The sequence below is a fragment of the Miniopterus schreibersii genome (genome assembly GCF_964146895.1).
Source record: "Miniopterus schreibersii genome assembly, chromosome: 14".
In the NCBI taxonomy this organism is placed as follows: domain Eukaryota; kingdom Metazoa; phylum Chordata; class Mammalia; order Chiroptera; family Miniopteridae; genus Miniopterus; species Miniopterus schreibersii.
The window spans coordinates 55,453,521-55,476,668 of NC_138114.1; the positions used below are offsets into that span (position 1 = coordinate 55,453,521).

Genomic DNA, 23,148 nt, shown 5'->3' on the forward strand with positions numbered 1-23,148 from the left:
GCAAAAGGACAGCTGAGGAAGGGATCTCTGTTTTTGTAAAAGTGGCAAAATTTAGAACTTTCATTTTTTTAAAAACTAAAAACATTTAAAATACTTTTCAGGGAAAGAAAATTAAGTTGCACCAGGTAAGGAAAAGCACCCACACGGGGTCCATTAGCAGACGCTGACTACACAGCAGCCGCCTCCGGTGACGGGCAGGGAGGAGTGTGGTGAGAGTCTGTCCACAGCCCACCGGGGACCAACGCCCTCTGCACTCAGCCCCCGTCACATCCAGTCTCGGCACCAACCCCCCGGCCCGCAGCCCGGGCCACTCACACGGCTCGGAAGCCGACGCGTAATTGTGCTTTGGAGAACATGTTTCACTTAAGCAAAGTAATCAAGCTTTCTTCCCCAGATTCGTTTTTTATTTATTTTTTATTGATTTCAGAGAGATGAAGGGAGAGGGAGAGAGAGAAACATCAACGATGAGAGTCACTGATTGGCTGCCTCCTGCGCGCCCCCCAGCCCCTCCACTGGGGATGGGAGCCCACAACCCGGGAACCGAACGGCGACCTCCTGCCACCAGCAGGTTAGATTGGGTTTTTCTTGTGCAATTTCACGTCAGGCCGTGTGTTTCGAAGGTTACCAAGTAGCCCATCCTCAAGGAGATACATTCAAGTCAATTAACCAAAGGCGTTTGTACTGGTTCCATTTACCTGTTCACACAAGGGCACAGCCAGACCAACAGGAAACCTTAGAGTTAATTCTGAGCAGTTTGTTCGTGGGTCGTTTCGACTCCACCACGGGACACGGCAAGGCGGCAGGTGAAGTAAACACGGGAGCACACAGGGTCCCGCTCTGAAGACACGTTTACAGGTAGAGAAAAAATGCAGCAAACAGGAGGGTGTTCAAAGTAATTTGACAACTCAGATGTGATATATTTACAAGAAAAGTGTAAGTTTTAAAATATTAAATAATTTTCATAGAATTATAAAAGTATTGAGATAAATATCAGAGGACCCCAGAAATCACAAGAACATTTTCCTATGCTACTGAGTACAAGGGTAGTTCCATAGAAAGTCCCAAAATAGAGAAAGTACTTTGCCGCTATGAAATATACCAAATTACCAAAATACACCAAACAGACATGCGATGTGGAAGCTGCTGCGAGAGCTCGGCCTGAGGCTCCTGAACGTCACACGGTCCACACGGGCGCTCCCGGGGCTCTGAATCTGGGAGAGGCTACGATGGGGAGACCGAGAGCCGCTCGCAGCCTTTCGGTCTATCGCTTCCACATGCAGCTGCGGACGGGAAACTCTGAATGCAGCCTTAAAACCATTAGCTTATGAGGAGGAGGCGGCGGTGCAGACTCGACGCCTCTGGGTTTGAGGCTGATGCTGGGGCAGCCAGTGTGATGCAGTGGCCTCCGGACCCACCACAGCAGCAGGAAGCGTCTGTCTGTCTGTCTCTCTCTCTCTCAGACAAGAACTCGTCTTAGAAAATGAACAGGGGAGACAGGACATGTGTGAATTCAAAACAAAATGGTAAAATGTCATAAAAATAGCAGCATGTGACATTCAAGACTATTTTTAAAGCAGGCGTTTAGGACGGGGCCGCAGGGCATCGCTCAAACCGGTCCGTTGCCCAGCCGCTCGAGCTAGGACTTCCAGAGGAGCTTGTCGCTATCCGTCCCCACAACTCAGCGTGCGCTCAGACCTGTTTCAAAGCAAGCACGCTGCACAGGCAGTGAGCCCAGCCTCGGTATCTCTGCCATGGAAGGATGCACCTTGTTCGACACCCTGAACCGGGCTCCCGGTTTTACCCTGATGGTGGAAGCCAGTCACTAGGACGAGCACAGTGACGAGACGAGACACAGGCACTTGAACAGAGGCTGTTGGTGACAGGCTGAGGCCACGTCGCAGGATGAGGGAAGTGTCTATATATAGACTCGGGGCCTCTCACAGACCCCAATACAGAAATAAGAACTGTACAGTGTAGAAAACTGTCACAAGCAAATCAGGGCTCCCAGAAACTCTGCACCCGTGTCCGCTGAAAAGAGCAATGACTGCCAGTCTCGTCAACCTTTCCAAGCAAATGTCCAAGATGCAGTTGTTTAAAATTTACTTTCCCCCTTTTCTCCACCCAGTACAACCCCCAACCCCCACCACCGTCAGTCCAACAATATCCTCTACACCAAGCTCACCACTCGCCTGCAGACCAGGGCGTCGGGCAGGGTCCCCTGTCAGAACAGCCCACCGTGGTACAGACAGGACAAAACCACACTGTGGGCTCAGGTGTCCGTCTGGTAGCATTTCATTCAATAACATTAACCGGTAGGACTGTAAGTATCGACCATCTAAAAGGAAGTCATAGTAGCATTTTTAAAATGACCAGGATAATTAATAAGCATTTTCAATGTTTTAAATTGATAAACATTTAAATTGTCAAATTCACCAGGAAAAAACATCACACACACGTATTCATTCACTTCAGACAGGTAGACACTCAGATTTCTTTCTTCCCTGGCCTCTCCCCGGACCCCTGCTGCGCCAGCTTAGGACGAGCACATCCTCGAGGCCGCGCCGCGGAGGCGCTAAAATGAAGTCACCGTTCTCTCATCTTTGGCTGGAAGCCTCCGGGAGGAAGCCGAGGGGCTGGCAAGGCGGGCGGGCCCCCGGTGCTCCCGCCTCACACGTCACTGACCGGGAGGCTCGCGTCGTCCAGGTCCACGGGGCCGCGGTCGCTCTCCTGAGGGCCGTTTTCACTCGGAGGCTGTGGCAGGGCTTTTCCAGTCACTTTGGGAGCTGGGTCTCTTGCAGAGACAGTCTGGACCTGGAGGTTCCCTGGCTTGACCTTGGCAAGAGACTCGCAAAATCCTCGCTTCTCCAGGGCAGAGCTGGAGACCAGAGAGTGGCTGCGAGCGGCTGGGGGGCGTGAGGCGGCGGCACTGGCAGAGCGGAGCGCGGGCCTGGGCTCGGGACAGGTGGGACGCTCCTGCGGAGAGGAGGGGCGGTCAGACGCGGGCAGACGCGGGCAGGGGCGGGCAGGGGCGGGACAGGGTTAGTGAGTCAGTGCGAGACTATTCTCTGAAAAACAGGCAGAAAACACACACACACAGGAGCAGGAGCCATGCAGCAAACGTGTGCAGGTCCCCCCAGAGCAGCGCCCCGCGGGACTGAGGGCACAGCAGACGGCCAAGCCCCTGCGCCGGGAGCCAGTCCTGTCGGCGAGGCCGGCCGGGGGCTCTGCCTGGACCTGGGCACCCTGGGGCGGGCGCAGTGCCACCTGCAGCTGAGCTGGCCTAACGGGGCGGCAGCTTCACCCCTTGATTTAATGTGTTTTCATCAGCACGAGGGTTTAAGCCACGTACTTTACGTGTCATACAAGCCCCGAATTTCACTGCGGCCACAAGCACGGTCTCTTTGTTTTTGACTTAACTGCATGTTCGGTTCTGAACGTCATCCATCCAGATGGCCTAAGGCCGTGAGGTAACAGAGTGCGGATTTAAGCACCTACTGTCGCTGTGGTGAAGTAACGACCAGCTGGGGGTGTCAATTTCCATGTACCTCTAACTCGTCCAATCTGCAGACACCTTGAACGTGACCGTCCCGCAGGCACCACTGTGTGGCTCCTGGCACACGGCGCTCACCCACCCGCAGTGGCTCTGAAGACCAAGTGCTGCAAACTGTGAGCACGACCGAGTCCCGCCAGGTGGGAGTGTCACCGAGGGTTAACGCCATGCAAACCACAGCAGTGTGTCCAACGCACTGGCAGGCGGGGGCCCGCACGTATCGGAACCGGGGCGCGTGTCCCGCGGTGTAGCACGGAAAACGTGGAAGCACACAGAACACAGCGATTAAACTCTTGTGGCAACTCAGTGGATTAATTTTTAGAAGATGACTTTTTGTAGTTAGTAAAGTTCAATTTCTTTTCATTAGTTTTTTCTAACCGCGTCTCCAGCCCGATGAAGGGACTGGGACGGCCGTGTTAGTGCTGACAAGGCTACGTAACTGCGGGAGGAGCTCGTTAACTCAACTTTCTAGGGGAGTGGTAAGCAGTGAGTGAGTCCGGCCCTCTAGTAAGAAGGCACGCTAGCGGGGCCCACATACGTGCCGCATGCACCAGTCCGTGGGGTGTACCTCTGTATACAAGGGTTCGACAGCCTTCTGGCCTGCCGCATCTGGAACACAGGGCAAAGCTGAGGTTAGCGTTGACCTACCTGGGAGAGGGAGGGAGAGCTGTGCTGAGTCACAGCCGGACAGCCCGCCTGCCCACCACAAGCACCACACACAGCGCCCTCTCAGCTCCCTCTTCCCGACAGACAGGGCGGGCGGGTCTCATACTCGACGCCGAAGGTCACACAAAACACAGGCAGCTACCGGGCCCACGCTAGGAAAGGAGCTGCTCGTGCCACGAAAGGACAGGAGGAGGACTGGATTAGGAAACGAGAGAGATGGACTTGTGTTTACTGGTCTGTGGTTACTATGTTACCACCAGGAAAATACGGCAGGTGCGGAAAACGCAGCATCGCGATGGAACAAAGGCCGTCTCGCTGCAGGTGGCGCCACACTGCGCAGGCTGAGCAGCCTTTCACTCCTCAGAACTCGTGGTTCTGCGTCGGGGACCGGCGCCCCGGGTATTCTAAAGGCAAATCTTACCCTGTGATGTCCACGAATGTGGAAATTAAACATGAAAAACATCTCTCTCACTACTTCTGAGAATGTTTAGCTGTTTGTCTCCCTGTGACACCACCACGAAGACAGTTAAGACTGTAAACAAAAGCAGCCTTTAAATCAACGTCCTAGGAAATGAGGAGACACCGTGAAGGGGAGGCGCTGACGGGAGGGTCAGCTGTAGTTCGGGCTCCAGCTGCTCCATGGTCCTACGGCTATTAAGCCAGAGAGACCCCGAGTGAAACTACAGGGAGCAAAGAGGAAGCCAGGGCATCCGCAGACGACAGGGCACACGCTACACTGAGAACCACCTGGTCGCTGCACCACACCCCGACTCCCGGCGAGCCCGTCCTCCAGCGGCCCTGCCGGGGCACCTGCCCAGCGCAGCGCACGGGAGTCACGGACACCTACGGCTACCGGGAAGCGCTGAATTAGAAATGCATCACTTTTTCCCAAGTCCAATGGGTATGAAAGTCACCATGCAAATACACCTCAGTTCAGAAAGAAACCAGAGGATTACGGGGAGAGGAAGGAAAATAGCTTGAAAGAATGGGGGAGCCGGAGGGAGGACCACCCCGAGAACAGGAAACATACGGAAGGCGCTGACCGGCCGGGCCCCCGCTGCGCCACGATGGCCCCCGAGACGGCCTTGATCCAGCTGTGCATCTCTTCAGGGCTGTCGGCCTGAGGGGAGAAAGGGCCGGTCAGTCCTTCCCCTCAAATCAGTTCCTGCACCCACAGACCCAACACGCACGCTTCAGCAATAAAGTGTCAACGACAAAATCATTCCAAGGCAATGATTTAAAAAAACTTTTAGAAATCACCCTTTTAAACCAGGTTTTGCTGAGTAAATTATTTTTCTAGAACTCACTCCTCGTAGTTCCATAACCCTAAAGAAGTACCGGTGGTCACGGTGCACAGACCATTCCTCAGCAGGACCTTAGCTTCCCATGTGAATCACAAACCTCCCTGTGACTTTAACCCCATGGGACCAGGCCCTCAGAGGGGCGCAGAGACACTGCCCTTAACTTCTAGATTCTGCAATCGGCAAGTTTAAAATTTTAAAGATACAAGATAGTATTTATGAACCGATAATAATAACGAATAATTTTTCAAAGAAAAAAACTCAACGTAGGCAAAAGTAAAACATATACCTTCACTCACTGCAATAGGAGGGCACGTCTAGAAACCAGCTGGGCAAAATAAAGGTTTCGAAGGTCCCTGGTCTAACAGCTACTCTCGATCTAGAAACTCATCCTGAAGTAAGAAATTCAGGCAAATTTATGCACAAAAATGTTCACCAGCACGTGACTTATCACAGTCAGTGTAAGAAAACCATGTAAATGAGCGATCAGCAACTAAGGGGCAGACACGCAGCGTAACTGTGGAACATCCACGTGACAGCACAGAGCAAGTCTAACGACGGAGGAAGAAGGCCCAGGCTCCGCGGAGCCTCCGGGCCAGGCACACAATCGACATTCCACGTGACTCCACTTGTTATAAAACAGATGCCCCAAGAAAGGCAGCGAGAGGTGAGGACGGCTGCTGAATGCGGGACTCTGTGTATTTTATAAACCACCCTTCCTGCAATAAGCATATGTAAGTTTTATAAAACATAAGCAAATGTTCTTTAAAGAAAAATTACAAATTAATTAATGTGGTGAGTAAAGAGTTCGTTTTAAACTCCAATGCAGGATGTACCTACCATCAGGGGGACCCTAAGCCCTGCTGTCTAGTATCTGAGCCCCCCTTCTATAAAATTACCCAAATGGAATAATCAAACTCCAGAATAGGTGCCAAGAGAATCCAAGTGGAAAGCACACACTCAGCCCACAAGTTCAGGTGGCATTTCCCTTCCTCCAAGCGCGACTCAGTTCTATTCGACTAACTCAGCGAAGATCCCGCGTGTGCTGAGCGTGCGACCGACCAATAGTCGTATGTAACATTGTTTGGTGAATTGCAGTTGTCGTATTTTTTACTTACTCTCATAAGCGAGAAGCTCACTTCCCCTCTAAAATTACTACTTTCCGTAAGAGGATCTATAACCTTCAAGGAAGTATCTCACCTGCACATAGAAGGTTCGCGATGATGTTACGATTTCAAAGAGGTTGTCCCTCAGCATTATGTCACTGTAACAAAAAATTTCCACGGGACTTCAACAGCAGTTGCTTGATAGGCTTTTTTCACTTATTTACCCAACACCAAATATGCACCAATAAGAAAGTAAGTCCTAGAGGAACACACTGATTTAACAAAACCAAGTTATCAACTTTTTCAACTTATTTTTGTATTAAACTTTACACATTGTATGTGTATCCCAGACCAGGTACATAAAACTACTTTAAAAGTCAGGGTTTTGAACATGAAGAAGGGAGTCTGTTCACAGAAACGCTGCCCAGTTACCATGTTTCTTACAAGGCTCTTTCTGCACCAGCCTCAAAAAGCTAAAATCCTAGCACACCAATCCGTCCAAGACCATAGAAGCCGTTCACATTGAAGTTTTTTTCTTTCCATTAATAAGCTTAAGGATTGTTTCCCAATTTTTAGTTTTCAAACAAAAAAAATCTCAGTACTTTAATCCGAGGGTTTTGAAAGTTCTAGTATCTCCCAACTCTAAGCAGCTGAAAACAGGACTAGAAAACTATCACCTGCAAGCACATCAACCAAACTAAAGCACTGCTGTGTATAAATAACAAGAAAACACCATGGGAGCGGCGCTCACCTCTGCTTGCACTCCTGCACTTTATGAACCTCTTTCAGGGGTATCACGCGGAGAGGCTCCTTTTCCTAGAAAAAAAAAAGCAAACAGATGCATGAAGCATATTCCTGAAATCCTCTCAAGGGTTGGTTGTCTCGTCTGGAGATCTGCGGCCTGAACAAGGACATGGCGCATGACACATTTTCCTGCTGTTTCTGGCCCGGTGACAATGTGGCCTATGACGCCATCAACCATCGGACCCTGATCAACCCTCTGTGCCAGTAAGTGCAGAGCTTCCCCTGGGGATAGAGGAGGCGCTGAGCAGTGAGTGCCCAGCTCCTCTGAGTTACATGCCTATTTTAAGAGTAACATTTTTATATGAACACATTATTTCAACAAGCACAGTTTACTGAACATTTACCGAGTGCCAGGACATCTGCTAGATTTTAAGTGTTATCTCAAACTTCCCACAACCCTACAACACGCACTATTACTCCCCCAAGGACACTGAGGGGTAAACACGTCAAGTACCTGACCTGAGGTTACAAAACCGGGCTGAAGACACACAGACAGGACATAACTAGCTCCCGACAGCACAATCCTTGTGCTCTACGCTCCATAAAGACTACATGCTGCACTTCACTGACTGTGGCATCACGGGGCTGGCCCGCCGTTATTTTATGAACACTAAGGAAAAAAGGAAACCGCGCTGAACGCTTTTTAAAATCACAAATCTTTCTCTAAAGTTTTACAGAACAGCCCATTTTTAAATAATTTCAGACTAAAAATTTCTGTACACTGTGTTACTATGTTGCATTCGCTGAATCACTGTGTGTGTGTGAGTGACTATGGTGCAGTCATTTGAAGGCAGCTGTGGATGGGATACATTTTTACTACTAAAGACTTCAGTGCTATTTCATGAAACAAGAATGTTCTCCGATTGCACAACCACAGTACGGTCGGGAAGCCCAGACACTCCACATGGTGCCACACTCCACATGGTGCCACACTGCTCCCGAATACACACCACCCTCGGGGTTCACTCGCTGCCCCGCCAGCACTTTCCAGCAAGAGGAACACCGTGTCCTTTCCGTCTAGGGTTCTACTTAGCTGTCATGTCTGAGGCTCCTTTACTGGGGAACAGCTCTCCAGCCTTCCTTGACCCTTAAATTTTGAAAAGCCAGGCCAGCTATTGTGTATGCCCCTCGCTGGGTCTGTCTGATGTTGACGTGCTCAGACTCAGGTTGTGCGGTTTGGGCAGGAAGCCGCGTCCCTCTCGGTGCACGACTCGGGTGCACGACAGTGGTCGGTCCCATCGCTCGTGCGCTAACCCCGATCTCCTGCTAAGGTCACGCCTGCCAGTAACTGTAAAATTGCTCTTGCCTCCCTGTCACTGTTAGAGGCCTGTGGGGAGACTCTTGGAGCCTCTGTGGCACCCAGAGTCCCACCCTAGTTTTGCCCTCTAGATTCACCCAACATTGAGGATTCTCGTCTAAAATCACCATTACTCCAGTGGCTGCCAAGTGGTGACTTTTCTAGCCAGTGAGCTCACCTACATAGGTGAGCTGGAATTCTACTCGAAGAGAATGCTTCTCCTTCCCTGTTTGTTTATTAACGACTCACTGAGCTCTGAGCTATACCCCGTTATCATCATTTATTTTTCTTGCTCAAACTGTCTGAGATTCAAGCTGGCTCCAGTGTCCTTTTGACGCGTCCCCATTACTTCTGAGCCACTTCCTTGTTTTCCATCAGAGCCAGATGTTCTGCATGGGCTCAGCTCGCACGGTCCCCGCCCCAGCTCTGAAACCCGCCACGTCCCCGGGGGCCCTGCTTAGAGCGGAGATGCCCATCTGTTCACTCAGCCACGGCTTTCTCATGAGAGACAAGACATAATATTTCTGTGGTTTTTTTTAAAATTGGCGCTTCTCTAATTACAAGTGATGTTATAAAATATCTTTTTATGTTTAAGGACCATTTTAATTTCTTTGTAAATTAATTGTCTCTTCATGTCTTTTCCTCATTTTCTACCAGATAGTTTCCCCACAGTTTGTCAAAGAGCCTTTTATACTTTAAACATCCATTTTACCGTATCTCATTCTTGAGCATATGTAAAAATACATGAGCAAAATAGATTGGTTACGGTTTCTTAAAACTCATGGCCAGGTTCCAGCTCTCCCGAGTCGCTTTCTGATCAGGCGCCATCAGCACCGCCGCTGTCCACTCCAGGCCATCTCTTAAGCCTCTCTCACGGGTCCCTGAGACTCTCTCGCAGGCGGCAGCCCCCTTCCTGGAGGTTTGGAGGCTGGTGTCCCCTGGACCGAACCCAGGATGCTGTGTGCCTGCAACCACGGCAACCCCAGCACAGCTGCCTCCTGACTGCCCCTCGCCCACAGCAGCTCTAGGGCTCCCTGAGACTTCAGGAAAGCCCAGGGGTGCACCAGAGAACTGGTAAAGGGCAGTCATTCTGTTTAGTGTTTTAGCTTTATCTGTTTTCTAACTAATTATCGTATTCCTAAACACATGTATTTCCCTACCTCCTGTGACAGTTCAGTGTTCTTTGTCTCAGATTTTATAGCATAACATCCATGTGCAGGTTTTCAAAACTTAGTAAATATTTCTCTAATAATTACTACAATTACTGTGAGTGTCAGGGACATGTCAACTTCTCTGGCAAAACGGAACTGCCGAGGCATGTCGCTGACTGTTATTCCCAGTTCCTAGGACAGTGTCCGGGGGATGGAGCTCGATGACCATGGGCTGCATGCGTGACTCTCCCCAAGAGAACTGGCTTTAACTAAAAGCAAGGAACCGACCTGCCAACCAAACGCACGTGCAGCCTCGCAAGTGAGAGACCAAGGCCGGGCTCTGAGCCAAGTAACCAGTCCTCCCAGTCGAGGCTCCCAGGACCTGAAGCCTGGGGAAGGTCCGCGAACGCGGCTCTTCCTGCTATGCTCTGTCATTTCTCACTCCTTCAAAAGCACCGACTGATGACCTACCAAGTACCAGAGCTGCGTTCATAAAAGGGTAAAAGGAAGTGAGCGCCAAAGCGGCTCGTGTCATGGCCCGATAAACGGGCTCACACACCATGGCACGACCGAGCGGGGCACCGGGACAGTGGGAACCGGGCACCGCGGGCGTGAGGGGCAGCAGGTCCACGTCAGAGCTTCTAGGACAGACGCCTGAGCGGGGTCTCAGAAGAGTCCCCTCCTCTTCTCTAGGGCTCTGTCGTCCAATACGGCAGCCACTAGCCACGTGTAGCTATTTAAATACAATCAGTTTTAGTTTTACAATTAAGTCGGTCGGGTTCCTCAGTCCCACTAGCCACGTTCCCGGGGCTCAGCAGGCCTGGCGGCCGCACACAAAACATTCCCCCCGGGCAGCGCTGTCCCGGTGCCTTCACTCGAACAGAGAGCACGGTCCCCTCAGAGTCCCCCAAAACAAGGGGAGGCTGGCGGGTGTGTGAACGGCACCCCCCTCTCCCAGCCGCCGACTGCACGGCTCAGGCCACGGGACGAGCGTGGTTTAAATAAAGGTGTTACTCGAACCAACGACAGAGAGAATTTCCATCTCTGATTCTACCTCCAGAAAGAACAAAAACATCTGGCAGGAAAAGAGCAGCGGAGAGGGGAGGGAGGAAAGGCAGACGTGCCGGGGCTGAACGCTGACCTCCGGGGCCGCTCCTCCCTCCCGCCCCCAGGGCCCTCCAGGAAACGCGTCGACGGAGGGGCTCTGGCATTTTTAATTCTCTCAAGGTGAACCGCCCTGGAAAGCGTGATCTTTTTATCTCAGACTATATTTAACAAAACACCACTCCCCAGAAGCATCACAGCAAAATCTGAACTGTGTGACGCTCTCAAACCAGATTTTCATTATTTTAAGAACAGAAAACGGGACAAGAAACCAGGTATCTATGAATATGAAAGCCCCCGTGATATTTCCCAGACACTGAAAAGCAGCGTTCACGACAAAGCCACGTACCAGCTCGGACTTGAAGTAGCCTATTGTGTTTTCATCCAGCTGAAAATATCTTCTCTTCCAGTTTTTCATCTGCCAGAGACGAACACAGATGTGAGGCTGCTGTTTCTAAGGATGTCCAACGTCAATAAGCATTTAACGAATCTCCAGGGGCCCAGCTGACCCCTGGACCCCAAGGAGGCAGCTGCCCCCCCCCCCCCCAGGAGACGTGGAACCGCCTCCAGCTCCTAACGCAGCAGCAGCGGCTCCCGGCCTGTAACGCGCTAGTGTAACAAAGTATCGAGTCTCTGATGCTCTAAAAGTTAAAAAAAAAGCTCTTCCCCGTCGACCCCACCCCCAGCCCCACAGAACAGATGCTCTCAAGAGTTCAAGAGCGAGACAGGAAATGCTACTAAACCACAGCGGACCCCGCTCCAGGTGCTTTACACTTAGTAGTAAAACAGCACGTATTTAACAGAGTGGACCTACTCTGTGCAAACGTTTTTGCCCCTGAAACACAGTTTTTGTGGGAGCACACCAGTATTTCTAAGGGTTGGTATTTCAGACTTCAGAGTAAAACAAAAAGAAAGGACCGTCTGGTAAAAGCCCGAACACGCAGGTGAGTCACGGCCTGCGGACGGGCCTCACCTGCGGCCAGGACAGAGCGAGAAGCCTCCAGCCCTCCGCTCGCTCCCTTCGCCCTAAGGAGTCAGGTGCTGGGACCGAAAGAACCGTCCCCTGGCTGACCGACTAAGCTAATCAGAGGTGATGGCAAAGAAACTGCCAGGAGTTTCAGCATTTTACTTGAAAGCTTCGTTTATTTCTTATGAAACTCTGAAGGTTCAGTTCTCACAGACAGAGTGACTCCCGCATCAGGAAGGTCCTTCGGGACCTTGGAAACGCTGGTGAGCTGACCTGCTCTTCCTGCCACTCTCTGCCCCGGCCCTGGCCGTGGAGGCCGCCTGGGCGAATGGCACGAGCGCCTCCCCAGGGCCAGGCGCTGCGCCCAGGGCTCGCACCTACACCTTTCAAAAAACCTCTGGGCGGAAGGTTTTATAATATGACTTTCCTTCAAAAGAAACTGCGAGGCTGAGAGGTTGAGTAGCCCAAGGTCACGGGGCTGCAACTGTGGTCCGCCCCACATCACATTCCCTGCCCCTCCTCCCTGCTCTTTCCCTGACCCACTCCCAAGGAGGTGGGATGGGGGAGGAGATCAATAGAAAAAGTTCCTGGAATAAATAAAACGGAAGGTCATTGGTAATAAGTATTAATTTAACCAGCTGCTACCAGACTAAGTAAACGTCAGCCCTGCGTCAGGAGCACAGAGTAACCCTGACCCCACCCCCCGAGTCCTCAGCGTGCTCCTCTCACTTGGGTCTTTCACCAACGAGCACTTGACGCTGAGCCTGCTGACCCACGCGCGTCCTCACTGCTGCACGTGTCGCTGAGCACTCACCACGGCGCCCTGTTTGACACAATACCCGGCCTTGATGACGGCGCTGTCAGCGGGCGGCTTGGGAGAGAAGTAAGGGAGGTGGCTCTGGGACCGCTTCAGGTGACTCCTGTCCACTCCTTCAGCACAGTCGCCGACTTCTTCTTTCTGAAATGAAGCAAAAGAGAAATTCCTTCTTGTGTGTTCAGCCTCGAAGCACACTCTCGCCAGCACAGGAAACACAGGCGATAAGTCCTAGTAACCGCGAGCGGTGGGCCCTGGAGCGGCAGGGACCGCTCCCTAAAGTGCACGACTGACCCGGGACAGGAATCTGATTGGATACGGGCACAGAGCCCGGTACTTTGAGTGACAGCTGCTCCTCCAACAGCCAGGAGTGTCAGAGGGTCGCCCAGCTCCGGGGGCAGCTGCTGAGCCCACCAACCCTGCACCCAAGGGATCCATGTCCCTGCACCCGAGGGATCCATGTCCCTGCACCCGGGGAGCCATGTCCCTGCACCCGGGGAGCCATGTCCCTGCACCCGAGGGTGCCTGTCCTCCGCTCACACTTCCCCCAGGCACGTGCCCTCTGAAAGTCCTTTCTTACAGCACCAGCACCAAAACTGCTCCAGGCATTAAGCAGGGTGGAGAATAATTTCTGACATGAAAAATGTCTGAGCTGTGAGCGAGGAAAGCTGTTTACAGCGGACAGCGGACCCTGAGCAGCACGGGGTCAGGGACGCCCCAAAACTCAGCTGTCCCTCAGTATCTGCAGAGGATGGTCCCCCCGCCCTGCAGACACCCAGCCCACAGGCGCTCAAGCCCCGAAAGGGCCCACAGCAGGCCGACGGCCAGCCCTCGGCACCCGCGGACACGGAACAGGCATTTACTGAAAAGAACCTGCGCGTCAACGGACCACGCAGTTCAAGCCTGTGCTGCGCGGGTCTGGTCAGATCTCCACTTCTGGCGGCCAAAGCACACGAAGACAGACTCAGAAAAACATGAAAAGTGAAGTTCTGTTGATCTGTGATTTCTAATTTTTTTTTTTACACTAAACACACTTTTGAAACAAGAAACAAATATATAAGTTTTCTGTGTTAACTGACTACTGTGCTAATTCAGAAGATGCGCCGTCCTGGTTTTGATAACGATACTGAAACCCACACACACAACGAAGAATGAGCTCATTACCTGGGTGGGGGTGATGATGGGGACCCCCCCGACAATGTCAGTCCTGTAGGACACCTGCTTCTTTCCGCAGTCACCGAGGCGACCCGGGTTCTCAGGGTGAGGCTGTGCGTCTGCCTGCTTTGGTACCTAAGACAGTAAGTGAAATGAATGGCTTCAGAGCCAGCATTACATGACACCCTCTTTTATCACAGAATTTCCAGCTTAAATCGTCTATTTACATAAAACACGTATAAATACCCTGTATGTGACGCTTTAAGTTCTCACAGCACTCTTCCATCCCAGTCATCTTCATAACGCAGACATCGTTTACGTACTTGGGCAGGTACGACTCCACCCCCCCAGCCCTCTGCACAGGAGGGTCTTCGCTGCAGCAGCGACAGGCTCGGAGGCGCCGGGGGCGCACTGCCTTCCAGCCAAGTCTGTACCCGCCGCCCACGCTCAACCGCTGTACCACACCCCTGCTCACGGAGAGCCCTAACTGTCCCGCGGCTCCACGCTGAACCTTCTCCTTCCCTCTGTTCCTACCCCGTCCCTGCCACGTCCCTGAGGACAGGGGTGGTGACATATTCTTCACTACTGGCTTTAGGACAGAGTCTACCACTGAAAACATACGAGTATTCAATAAATGTCAGAAGACTGACTCAATGGATGAATCTAAAATCAGCAGGGGGAAATAATAAAATACTGAACATAAATTATAAGTCTAAATGTTCAAATAACTTAAAACACGTATTAGGAATTTTAAAAAGCAATTCCAATACCTGCATCAGTGATAAAGCACTCACAAGAAAAAACAGTGACTGTCAATGCAGGGATTTCGTGTAGGACACCTCGCTACGGCGGACCTGGAGGCACTGCCGACGTTCAACACACACTTTAGTTCTCACGCGGCCTGGCCCGGGAGCAAGGCGCCGGTTAATCACTATTTCCGTCAGTGGACTGCTCCATGTTGTCAGTATTTGAATAGTAACTTTTTAAGGTCTGAATAAAATGTAATAAAACATGCCCAGCACCAATTACGATGTTGCACATGATATTTAATCTCTCCAATGACTTAAAGGGCACTGAGGATCTACCAGAAACATTGTGACAAACACTACGGACAAGCACAGGAGTCTTGGTGTAAAGACATCTAATTTAAAATTAAATGTCTCTTCTGTCAGTTAATTCTGCTCCCAGGTCCTGGCACAGATGCAGGGGGCACCACTCACGCTGCACTCAAGACCCAAACCTTTTACCAGGATTCCAAAGCAGCAGAGCTTTCTCAGCGTGTGTGAAGCACCACCAGGAACACTACTAAAAACGCCGACTCCCAGGCTCCACACCCAGCAGCTCAGATCAGTAAATCCACAGAGCCGCCTACGAAAGCGCGCTTTAAGCAGGACACAGACACTTCGAGGTGGGCGTCTCATGAGCCACACCAAGGATCAGTGCTCCCAGCCTGGGCTCCTTCGTGAGGCCACTCGACCAGGCGTGGGGAGAAGGGGTGCTCAGTGGGGCCTGCGGACCAGGCTCGACGAGGCAGCTTTTTGCAAAATACAGGCTGAGCATGGCTTCTGCGCCGAGCTGTAGTGGACCCAATCCACACACATGTAATTTACGGGCATAATAACTGGTCTCTTGGGTGACTTCTGAGACTCCCTCCTCTCTCCTCTGGGAAGAATCGAGAGAGAGAGAGAGACAGAGACAGACACAGGAGAGGAAGGGAGAGAGATGCTCCTGAAGGGGATGCCCCTGGGGTTCTCCTGAGGGTTTCTAGAGGCTTTGGGAGGCTTTCTGAGCAGAACAACAGGGGACAAACTTTACTTGACAAGATTCACACAGACGCTTAAGAGTGAAAGGGCTCCAAGGACAGACCCTGGGAAACAATTCCCTCGGGAAGCCCACGGTGTTTCCTCATGAGCAGCATCTCGTATTTAGATTATTTTGACTGAGAAAATGTGAACAAGTTATCCCTTTAAAAACAGAAAATAGCACCAAGAGAATCTGAAACCAGAGAGAAAATGACCCAGTCACTGTATCAGCTGAAACGTGCGCTAAACGGGGCCCACGGAGGAGCAGTCGCTCCCTTCCCGAGGCTGAGGGCTCAGTCACGCATGAGAACCGCCTACGGAGAACCTTTAACATCACCCTAAAAACACACTGGAACTTACACTGGTCTCTCCATTTTTCCTTCCAGAGATGACAGTATATTAAAAACCCTTGCCTAAGCTTAACTATTAAGCCCACTACTTCTAATTTGTCCTTATAATAAAATAAAATGCTAAATATAGCATAAGTCCCATGTTGGAATTCAAGAGTTAACTCAGAACTGCATTTTATAATAAAAATTAGATAAATTATAATCACCTTTTCCCTAAGAACAAGAAAAACATAAGCAGATTATCCAGGAATATAACTCCCTTAAAAATTCTAATAAAAATTAGTCTAAATTCAGCCATTAAAATGAACAGTTTTAGGACCAAGAAGAAAAAAAATAGCCAGCCGACCAATGAGAATCAGAAAAGTGACTCACTAGGCAGATAGCGAGTGTCAAAGACAGGCTGGCTTCAGGGGCTCAGCCCCTCAGTTCCGGAGGGAGCCCCGAGACCTCCCACGGCTCTTCCCTTAAAGCGAAAGGAGCCTGTGCTGCGCATCAGGCAACTGTAACCCACGCGTTAACTGGCGGTCACTAGCCGTCTTTCCGAGGGAATTTTCCACGTAGGGAATGTTAACTAGGAGGGTTGAAAACAACCAGTGGAGACCTTTCAGGAACATGCTGCTGAATCAGTTTAAAAATCGCTTTCTTGAAAGCGCATGAACCTAAAATAACTTCTGCTGCCTGCGGCTCGGCGGCCGGGCGTGGGCGTTTGTCACGTGGTGACAGGCTGCCTGGCGCAGGACGGAACGCCCACCAACTCGGGGACCAGCCTCCGCTGCATTAACTCCTCACTGTGCTGTGGCGCAAAGGCTCCAACACACTTGACTTTCCGGGCGTGTGTTTTGAGAGAGTTCTCTGGGGTAAGATAACTGCACTTTAGGGACCCCACCGGCTCACACAGGACTCCTCCCTGCCCCTTTGCATGTGGCCTCCTACGGGCCCCTTTGCCAGCGTTTAAAGAGGAAAAGGTAAGCAGCACAACCAGGGGTCAGAACCTGCTTCCCTGCTCCCACCACCAGCTGTCCGCCCTCTGAGAAAAGTCGGCTTTTGAGTGAGGGGCAGAGAGGCAGCGGCCAGGAGCCGAGCTCAGTGCGGCTCCGCCACCCAGCAGGCTGGGCCCAGCTCGCAGCGCCACTCACCAGCTGTGAAACCTGTAAACACGAATCCTTCTAAGCCTGGTGTTTCCACGACTCAGGTAAAACCTGAGCGCAGGCCTGGAGCACGGTAAACAATCAACACGCACCCATGTTCCTCAGAAAACCAGACAGAGGAGCTGGGTGGGAGAAGATGTTACAGCACAGACAACGATGAGAGGGCAGCAAGCTCTGGGGGGCAGAGGGGATGAAGGGGAGACGTGGGTGCAAGGGGAGACGTGGGTGCAAGGGGAGACGTGGGTGCAAGGGGACAAGTGAGTGCAAGGGGAGAAGTTCAGAGCCCGAGACAAACTCCCTAAGGCCCCGTGAGCACGCCCTGGCTGCAGCAGCTGCTCAGGTCAGTCCCTAACCCTGGGCCTCAGCTCTGAGCCCTTCACCCCCCACCCAAGGGCAGTCCCAGGCAAACCTGCTCCTGTCACCCGGGCGGCCGGCAGGAAGCCTGCTACTCGGAGAAAACGACACATCCTCACGGTGGAGCCCCACCGTGCACGCCCCCCAGAAACCCTGCTGTAAGCAGTGGCTCAAATACAGCAACACAGAAAGGGCGGAAAACCACTTATGGGCTGACTTTAGGGGCCACAGTCACCACGTACAAGAAAATGTGCTCACGCTATAAACCTGTTTATTGAATCAACTTGGAGCATGCAGACTATTGGTGATTCAGTTATCACTCAGCAGGTGTGTTTCAAAACGTCAAGATTCCCTTAAAATACAAACACTTACTGTAATTTTTATAGCTTTGTTCAACACATTCACCCACTCTACCAGGTCCTGCTGGTCGTTAGCTTGCAGGAAGTACTTCCGCATGCCCGCGTTCATGACTGTTGAGAGAAAATAAATCGCAACACGTGAAATTCTGCACTTTTTACCTCTAAGTTTATGTTTGTAGCCGCTGAAAAACCATGCTAGGTTCAATTCTGTGACTCTGGGATTTGACAAATGTTACCCCACATACAGCACAGGTGCTGCTGTTATCACTCAGTAACGAGGGTGAAGTTCTTCTTTCAATGGTCAGGTCTTTCAGTCAACAAAACCACCACAATATATTCAGCCCATCCCCAAATGACGGACATTTAGGCCATTTCCAACTGTTGACATTATATAAAACATCCCAATGAAACACCATACACGTACATTTCTCCACACCTGGGCCAGGATATTTCTATAGGGTAAGTTTCTGAACACAGACTTGCTGGATCAAAGGGAATTCATAGTATTTTCACAGATCCTGGCGCACTGTCTTCCCAGAGGTTGGGTTCCTTTGCGCTCCTCACCAGCACTGCCCACCAGCACCTGTGGGGCCAAGTCCCCTGTTCTCACTCCAAGGCTCCGGGGCGCAGGGGCTGGGAGTCGGCAACGGCGTTTCCGAGACTCCCCTGCGCGCTCAGGTCGCGTCCGCCAACAGGACGTACCGATGGGAGGGGGGTGGGTGGGACAGAGGAGGAGTGGGGACTCTCGCAGCAGCAGCAGCACACAACCAGCTGGTCTGCTCCCTACAGGGCCTGGCACCCAGCAGGTGTCCCTCACTGGCTCCACGGTGCCCCTCCCCGGCGGTGACACCACCTCTCCCACTGCCCCCAGCCCCGGGGTGGCAGCTGCTTCGGGCAGTTTCTAGACTGTGGGTCCCTTCTGCACTCCCTTTGTGCTCTCAGCTTCCCCCACGTGAATACGCAATTCCCTGCGGCAAACCTCCAGGGCTGGGAATGGCCGGTGCGGTGTCTTCCCGCCGGACTCTCCAGCCAGTGCCGGCGCCCGGGGGCTGGACACAGGAAAGGGCGGCACTCTGTGTGCAGACTCATTTCATCCCATTTTCAGTTCCAGGCCTCATCTCCCCGCTTCTCTGGGACAAGTGTCCCCACGCACAGAATTTCTGGGGATGCTACAAATGCCGTTTCTTGCTGGGATGGGGAAGGGTGGCTGCCAGGCTCAGCCACATGCAAGTTGGGACTAAAGGCCGTGCATCCCTGGTTTTGGTGCCTCGTCGCTGCTGCTTCCCCAACGCTGTCCGGTGCCTGCGTCTGCCTGGGGTGGGGGTGTGTCAGACGCTCACTGAGCGTCCACGAAGAGTTAACCAGATTCTGTAAACCTTTCATCACCCACAAGCTGGAGACCAAACCCTTTCATTCCTTATACATTTAACACGGCACGAAGTAAATAATGTCCTGAAGTCTCGCTGGAGAGTGGTCACGATGGAGACCCAGATGATGACCACACACTGGCCGGGGGGGGGGGGGGGGGGGCTGTGACAGGGGTCAGGGGGCAGCCGTTTTATTCCCTCACCTGATGGCGGTTTCGGGGGAACCTGCCTCAGAATAACCCGTTAGCCCTCGGGTTTGTGTTGTGCGGTTTTTGGCGACTGTTTCCTTTTACAAGATGAAGTAATTATATTAGTCTAACTTAAAATAACCAACATATAAAACACAGCCACTTACCAAAGCAGAACTCCGCCTTTGGCCGTAGCTTGGTGGCATCGCTAACCTAACGACAGAGAGAGAGAGAGAGAGATGGTCACTCGCTCCTGGCACCACACCAGCCTTGAGCACTGCGGACGCTCTCCCAGTGACCGCGCACCCAGCCACGGATCTGAAACTGGAGTCCCGCCCGAGGGGCTGGAAAAGAACCGCAAGTCACTCGGGCCCTGGGTCCCGACGCTGAGTGTTGGCGACAAGCGGTGCTTCCACGTTCTCTCGGGACAAACATGTCTTCTCCCAAAGGAAATGCAAAGTTGAAAGTAAATGACTAAGTTTTATGCCACACATATAAATATTTTTAGTTTAACGTATTTTGAAAAGTACCTCTACACTACTATGAATTCTTCCCAAGCCGTGTATTTCTAAATTAGCTGTGAACAGCGAGAGAAGGTGATGGTGGGCACAGGGGAGATGGTACACTTCGGAAAGACCAAAATCCAGACGGCAGTGCCCGGCCGTGAGGCCTGAGGACACCCTGGGACAACAGGGTCCCGTTATTCCTTCTGGAAGGTGCAGCAGGAGCCGCACCTGCCGGCCGCCGGCCCTTCCGTGAGCAGCTCTCCCGGAGGCCCCGTCACGGCCGCTGCCAGGCTGCTGCCCAGAGTCAACTTAAAACTGCGGCACTGTTTGCACGTCCAAGAAGAACTCCAAGTCTGGGCTCCTGACTGATCTCAACTATCACCTCCCAGCCGTGAGTCACACTAGCGTTTGTTCCAGGAATAAATCCGGGAAAAAGCGGCAGGTCTAAAGTGAGCACAAACTGTACCGTCCAAACTTCCGTACGCTGCGGGACAGGGATGAAAGTCAGCAGAACTACACAGGGAAGGTCCCATTTTAAAAGGGAAGCAATGGAGAAAGGGACAGCAGCTGCCAGGCAGCCTCCTTGCTTAGTTAATAGTTTATTTGTAAAAAGAGCTCCCGTTTTTCTACCTGAAACCACGAAATAGTACTGACTGTAAACTGTAACTGAAAAAAATAAAAATTTTAAAAAGGAAAGCAATCCTTGATTAAAATAAAGCACAAATAAAGTGCCAATATAAAGAAAAAAACAAAAGCACATTTTACCTCAGAAAAAAAATAAAGGGCGCCCATTTTTAAAAAGACCAGGCAATAAGCAGCTGTAAGGGCACAAGCCGAAGGGCAACCTCTGCCCGTTGCAGTGAAACAGGCCTCTCCACCCACGTCACCGAGGGTCACAGGTGCCGGCGGCACATTTACGCCGCAGCACAGGTCACAGGGCACGTGACATAGGCCGTCAAGCGAACTGGGGTCCAGAACTTACTTCACCATGCAATTCCATGCTTCCTAATTATATAGTCGGTATGGAGTTTAAGCTGCAAGCTACCCTGAAGCATTTATTAAATGTCTTCATTTACAGGGACACCTGAGGTATAAATTTAAACAATATCTGTCTCATAAATTTACATTATATAGCTTTAACATAAAATGTTTCCCTATAAATATGTAATCTTTAGTGTCCAAGGGCTAATTCTTTTGTCAATGAGAATGAACAGCTCTATTGTTAAAACATAAAATGTCTTTTAAACAGAGACACACTTGTAAACTGGTCCCCTGTTGGAGATCTCCGCCAACAATCCCATGCATGCGTAATAGTTCCATAAGCATATTTCTTAATCATTCTGTTGCTACTTTTCACATCCCACATCTTAAGTCACCAGCAAAAGCATTACTTTGTGTAAAACACAAGAAAACGCACAGGGTAAAACCTACCTGACGTTACCAAATCTAAATTTTTGAAAAGAAACACAAGTACTGAAACAATGCCGGAAAAGTCAGCAAACCAAAAAACAGACATCAGTAGAAAGTGAAATGAGGGGAAAAATCATTCTTTCATCATAAAGATGGTCCATATTTTCCTCAAAATAAAACATAAAGAAACAAAAAGTAAAAGTAATGGAATTAAAAATTAAAAGCAGTTCAAATAAATACAACAGACTTAGAAAAACCTTCCCGTTTTCCAGAGATAGAACCTAACGCTGCCTGATTCCTCCCGATGTGCACACACCTCACCATGTACGCTAATGCTAAATGCTAACATCGGCAGCGTGCTCCAGTCGGTAGGTTAATTCCACATCTCCTTAATTTTACCAAAGAGCACCCTAAATATAGTCGTCAGGCACTATTTTCAGCGCGATGCAAGCCTGAACGTCACCATTAAAGGCACAGGAAGGAAACTATTCCTTTTACTCACGCGCCCGCTCTGAGAGGTTTTAACTGGGGTATAAGTGAAATTCAGTACAGACAGGTTACCTTTGAGATGTAGGTAAGTTTAATGGCTCCAACACGTGATGATCCCGAAGGGAGGTTCTAGAAAAAAATTATCAATATGTAGTTAATACCCAACATTATGACTTTATGTTATAATTTCCTACACATTTAAAAAGTTAATCGTTTTTTTAATATCACATTTTATATATCAATTTTTTCAGTTCAAGTACATACGGGGTCTGAAATCAAGTTGACAATATGGGTAACAAAATTGAAGCCTACTCTGTTCCACCTGAATAGATTCTGTAACTAAAAAGCTATTTTCATCATTGCAGCCAAACTTAATTTCTTTTTCATGAGCTTAAAAATCCATAAACAAGCCCTGGCCGGCGTGGCTCAGTTGGTTGTCACCCCAGAGCTGAAAGGTCGCCAGCTAGATTCCCGTCAGGGCACATGCCCGGGTTGCAGGCTCAGCCTCCAGCAGGGGGCGTGCAGGAGGCAGCCGACGGATGTTTCTCTCTCATCAATGTTTCTCTCTCTCTCTCACTCTCTAGAAATCAATAAAACATATGTATAAAATAATTTTAAAAAATCCATAAACAAGATCAGATTTTGTTCCTGAAAGCAACGGAAAAAAATACTTAGAGACGTAAAACAACTGTAAGAAATTTCAAAAGACTATACATATTACTTTGTTCTATTAAAATTTTTAAATCAAGTATATCTGTTTTAAAAAACAGAATTTTCCCCATTTAAAAACTTTATATCGATACCATTTAAAATATATATATATTGACACTCTTTAAACCATACCAGGGAATGAATGTATATACTGACACGTCATACAAAGTATTTCTATTCCTCCCTTAAGTTTGGAATGTGGCTTGTGTCTTGAAAGAGAGAGAATCATTTCTGGCTAAGGCCACCAGGAAAGACTCTGTGGAGGAATACACGGCATTTAAAGGAAAAATCTGAAACAGGAGTGAGAGTGAGGATCCCCCAGGGAGAAAAGAGCGACAGCAGGCGGGTGAGGGGGACTCTCGGACGCTCCGCACTGAGGGGAGAAGCCGCTGTGATGCAGGGTCACCCGGGCTGCAGAACCTGGGTGAAGAACCTACTTAAAGGACCCAAATAAAAACGCAAAGATTTAAGGAGCTGACACTATCAAGAATTTGAAACCATTAAAGAAAGCTTGTGAGCAGCTCTGTAATCAACACTGTGCTTTAATTA

General features: G+C 50.4%; 1 protein-coding gene across 2 annotated transcripts in view; it reads right to left on the reverse strand.

The window, feature by feature from the left end:
* Positions 1–886: 886 nt before the first annotated feature.
* Positions 887–23,148, reverse strand: part of PLEKHA1 (pleckstrin homology domain containing A1) — a 34,096-nt gene continuing 11,834 nt past the window's right edge. The window contains exons 3-13 of one of the 2 annotated variants that reach the window (XM_081158353.1): positions 21,961–22,017; positions 19,651–19,696; positions 17,942–18,039; positions 13,925–14,050; positions 12,761–12,904; positions 11,329–11,397; positions 7,375–7,439; positions 6,718–6,781; positions 5,247–5,336; positions 4,119–4,159; positions 887–2,973 (exon numbers count right to left, since the gene is read on the reverse strand). In XM_081158353.1, coding sequence (XP_081014479.1) covers positions 2,772–2,973; positions 4,119–4,159; positions 5,247–5,336; positions 6,718–6,781; positions 7,375–7,439; positions 11,329–11,397; positions 12,761–12,904; positions 13,925–14,050; positions 17,942–18,039; positions 19,651–19,696; positions 21,961–22,017 — 1,002 coding nt within the window. In that variant the 3' untranslated portion in view covers positions 887–2,771. The remainder of the gene's footprint in view (positions 2,974–4,118; positions 4,160–5,246; positions 5,337–6,717; positions 6,782–7,374; positions 7,440–11,328; positions 11,398–12,760; positions 12,905–13,924; positions 14,051–17,941; positions 18,040–19,650; positions 19,697–21,960; positions 22,018–23,148) is intronic. The other variant, XM_081158352.1, reaches the window with a different exon arrangement.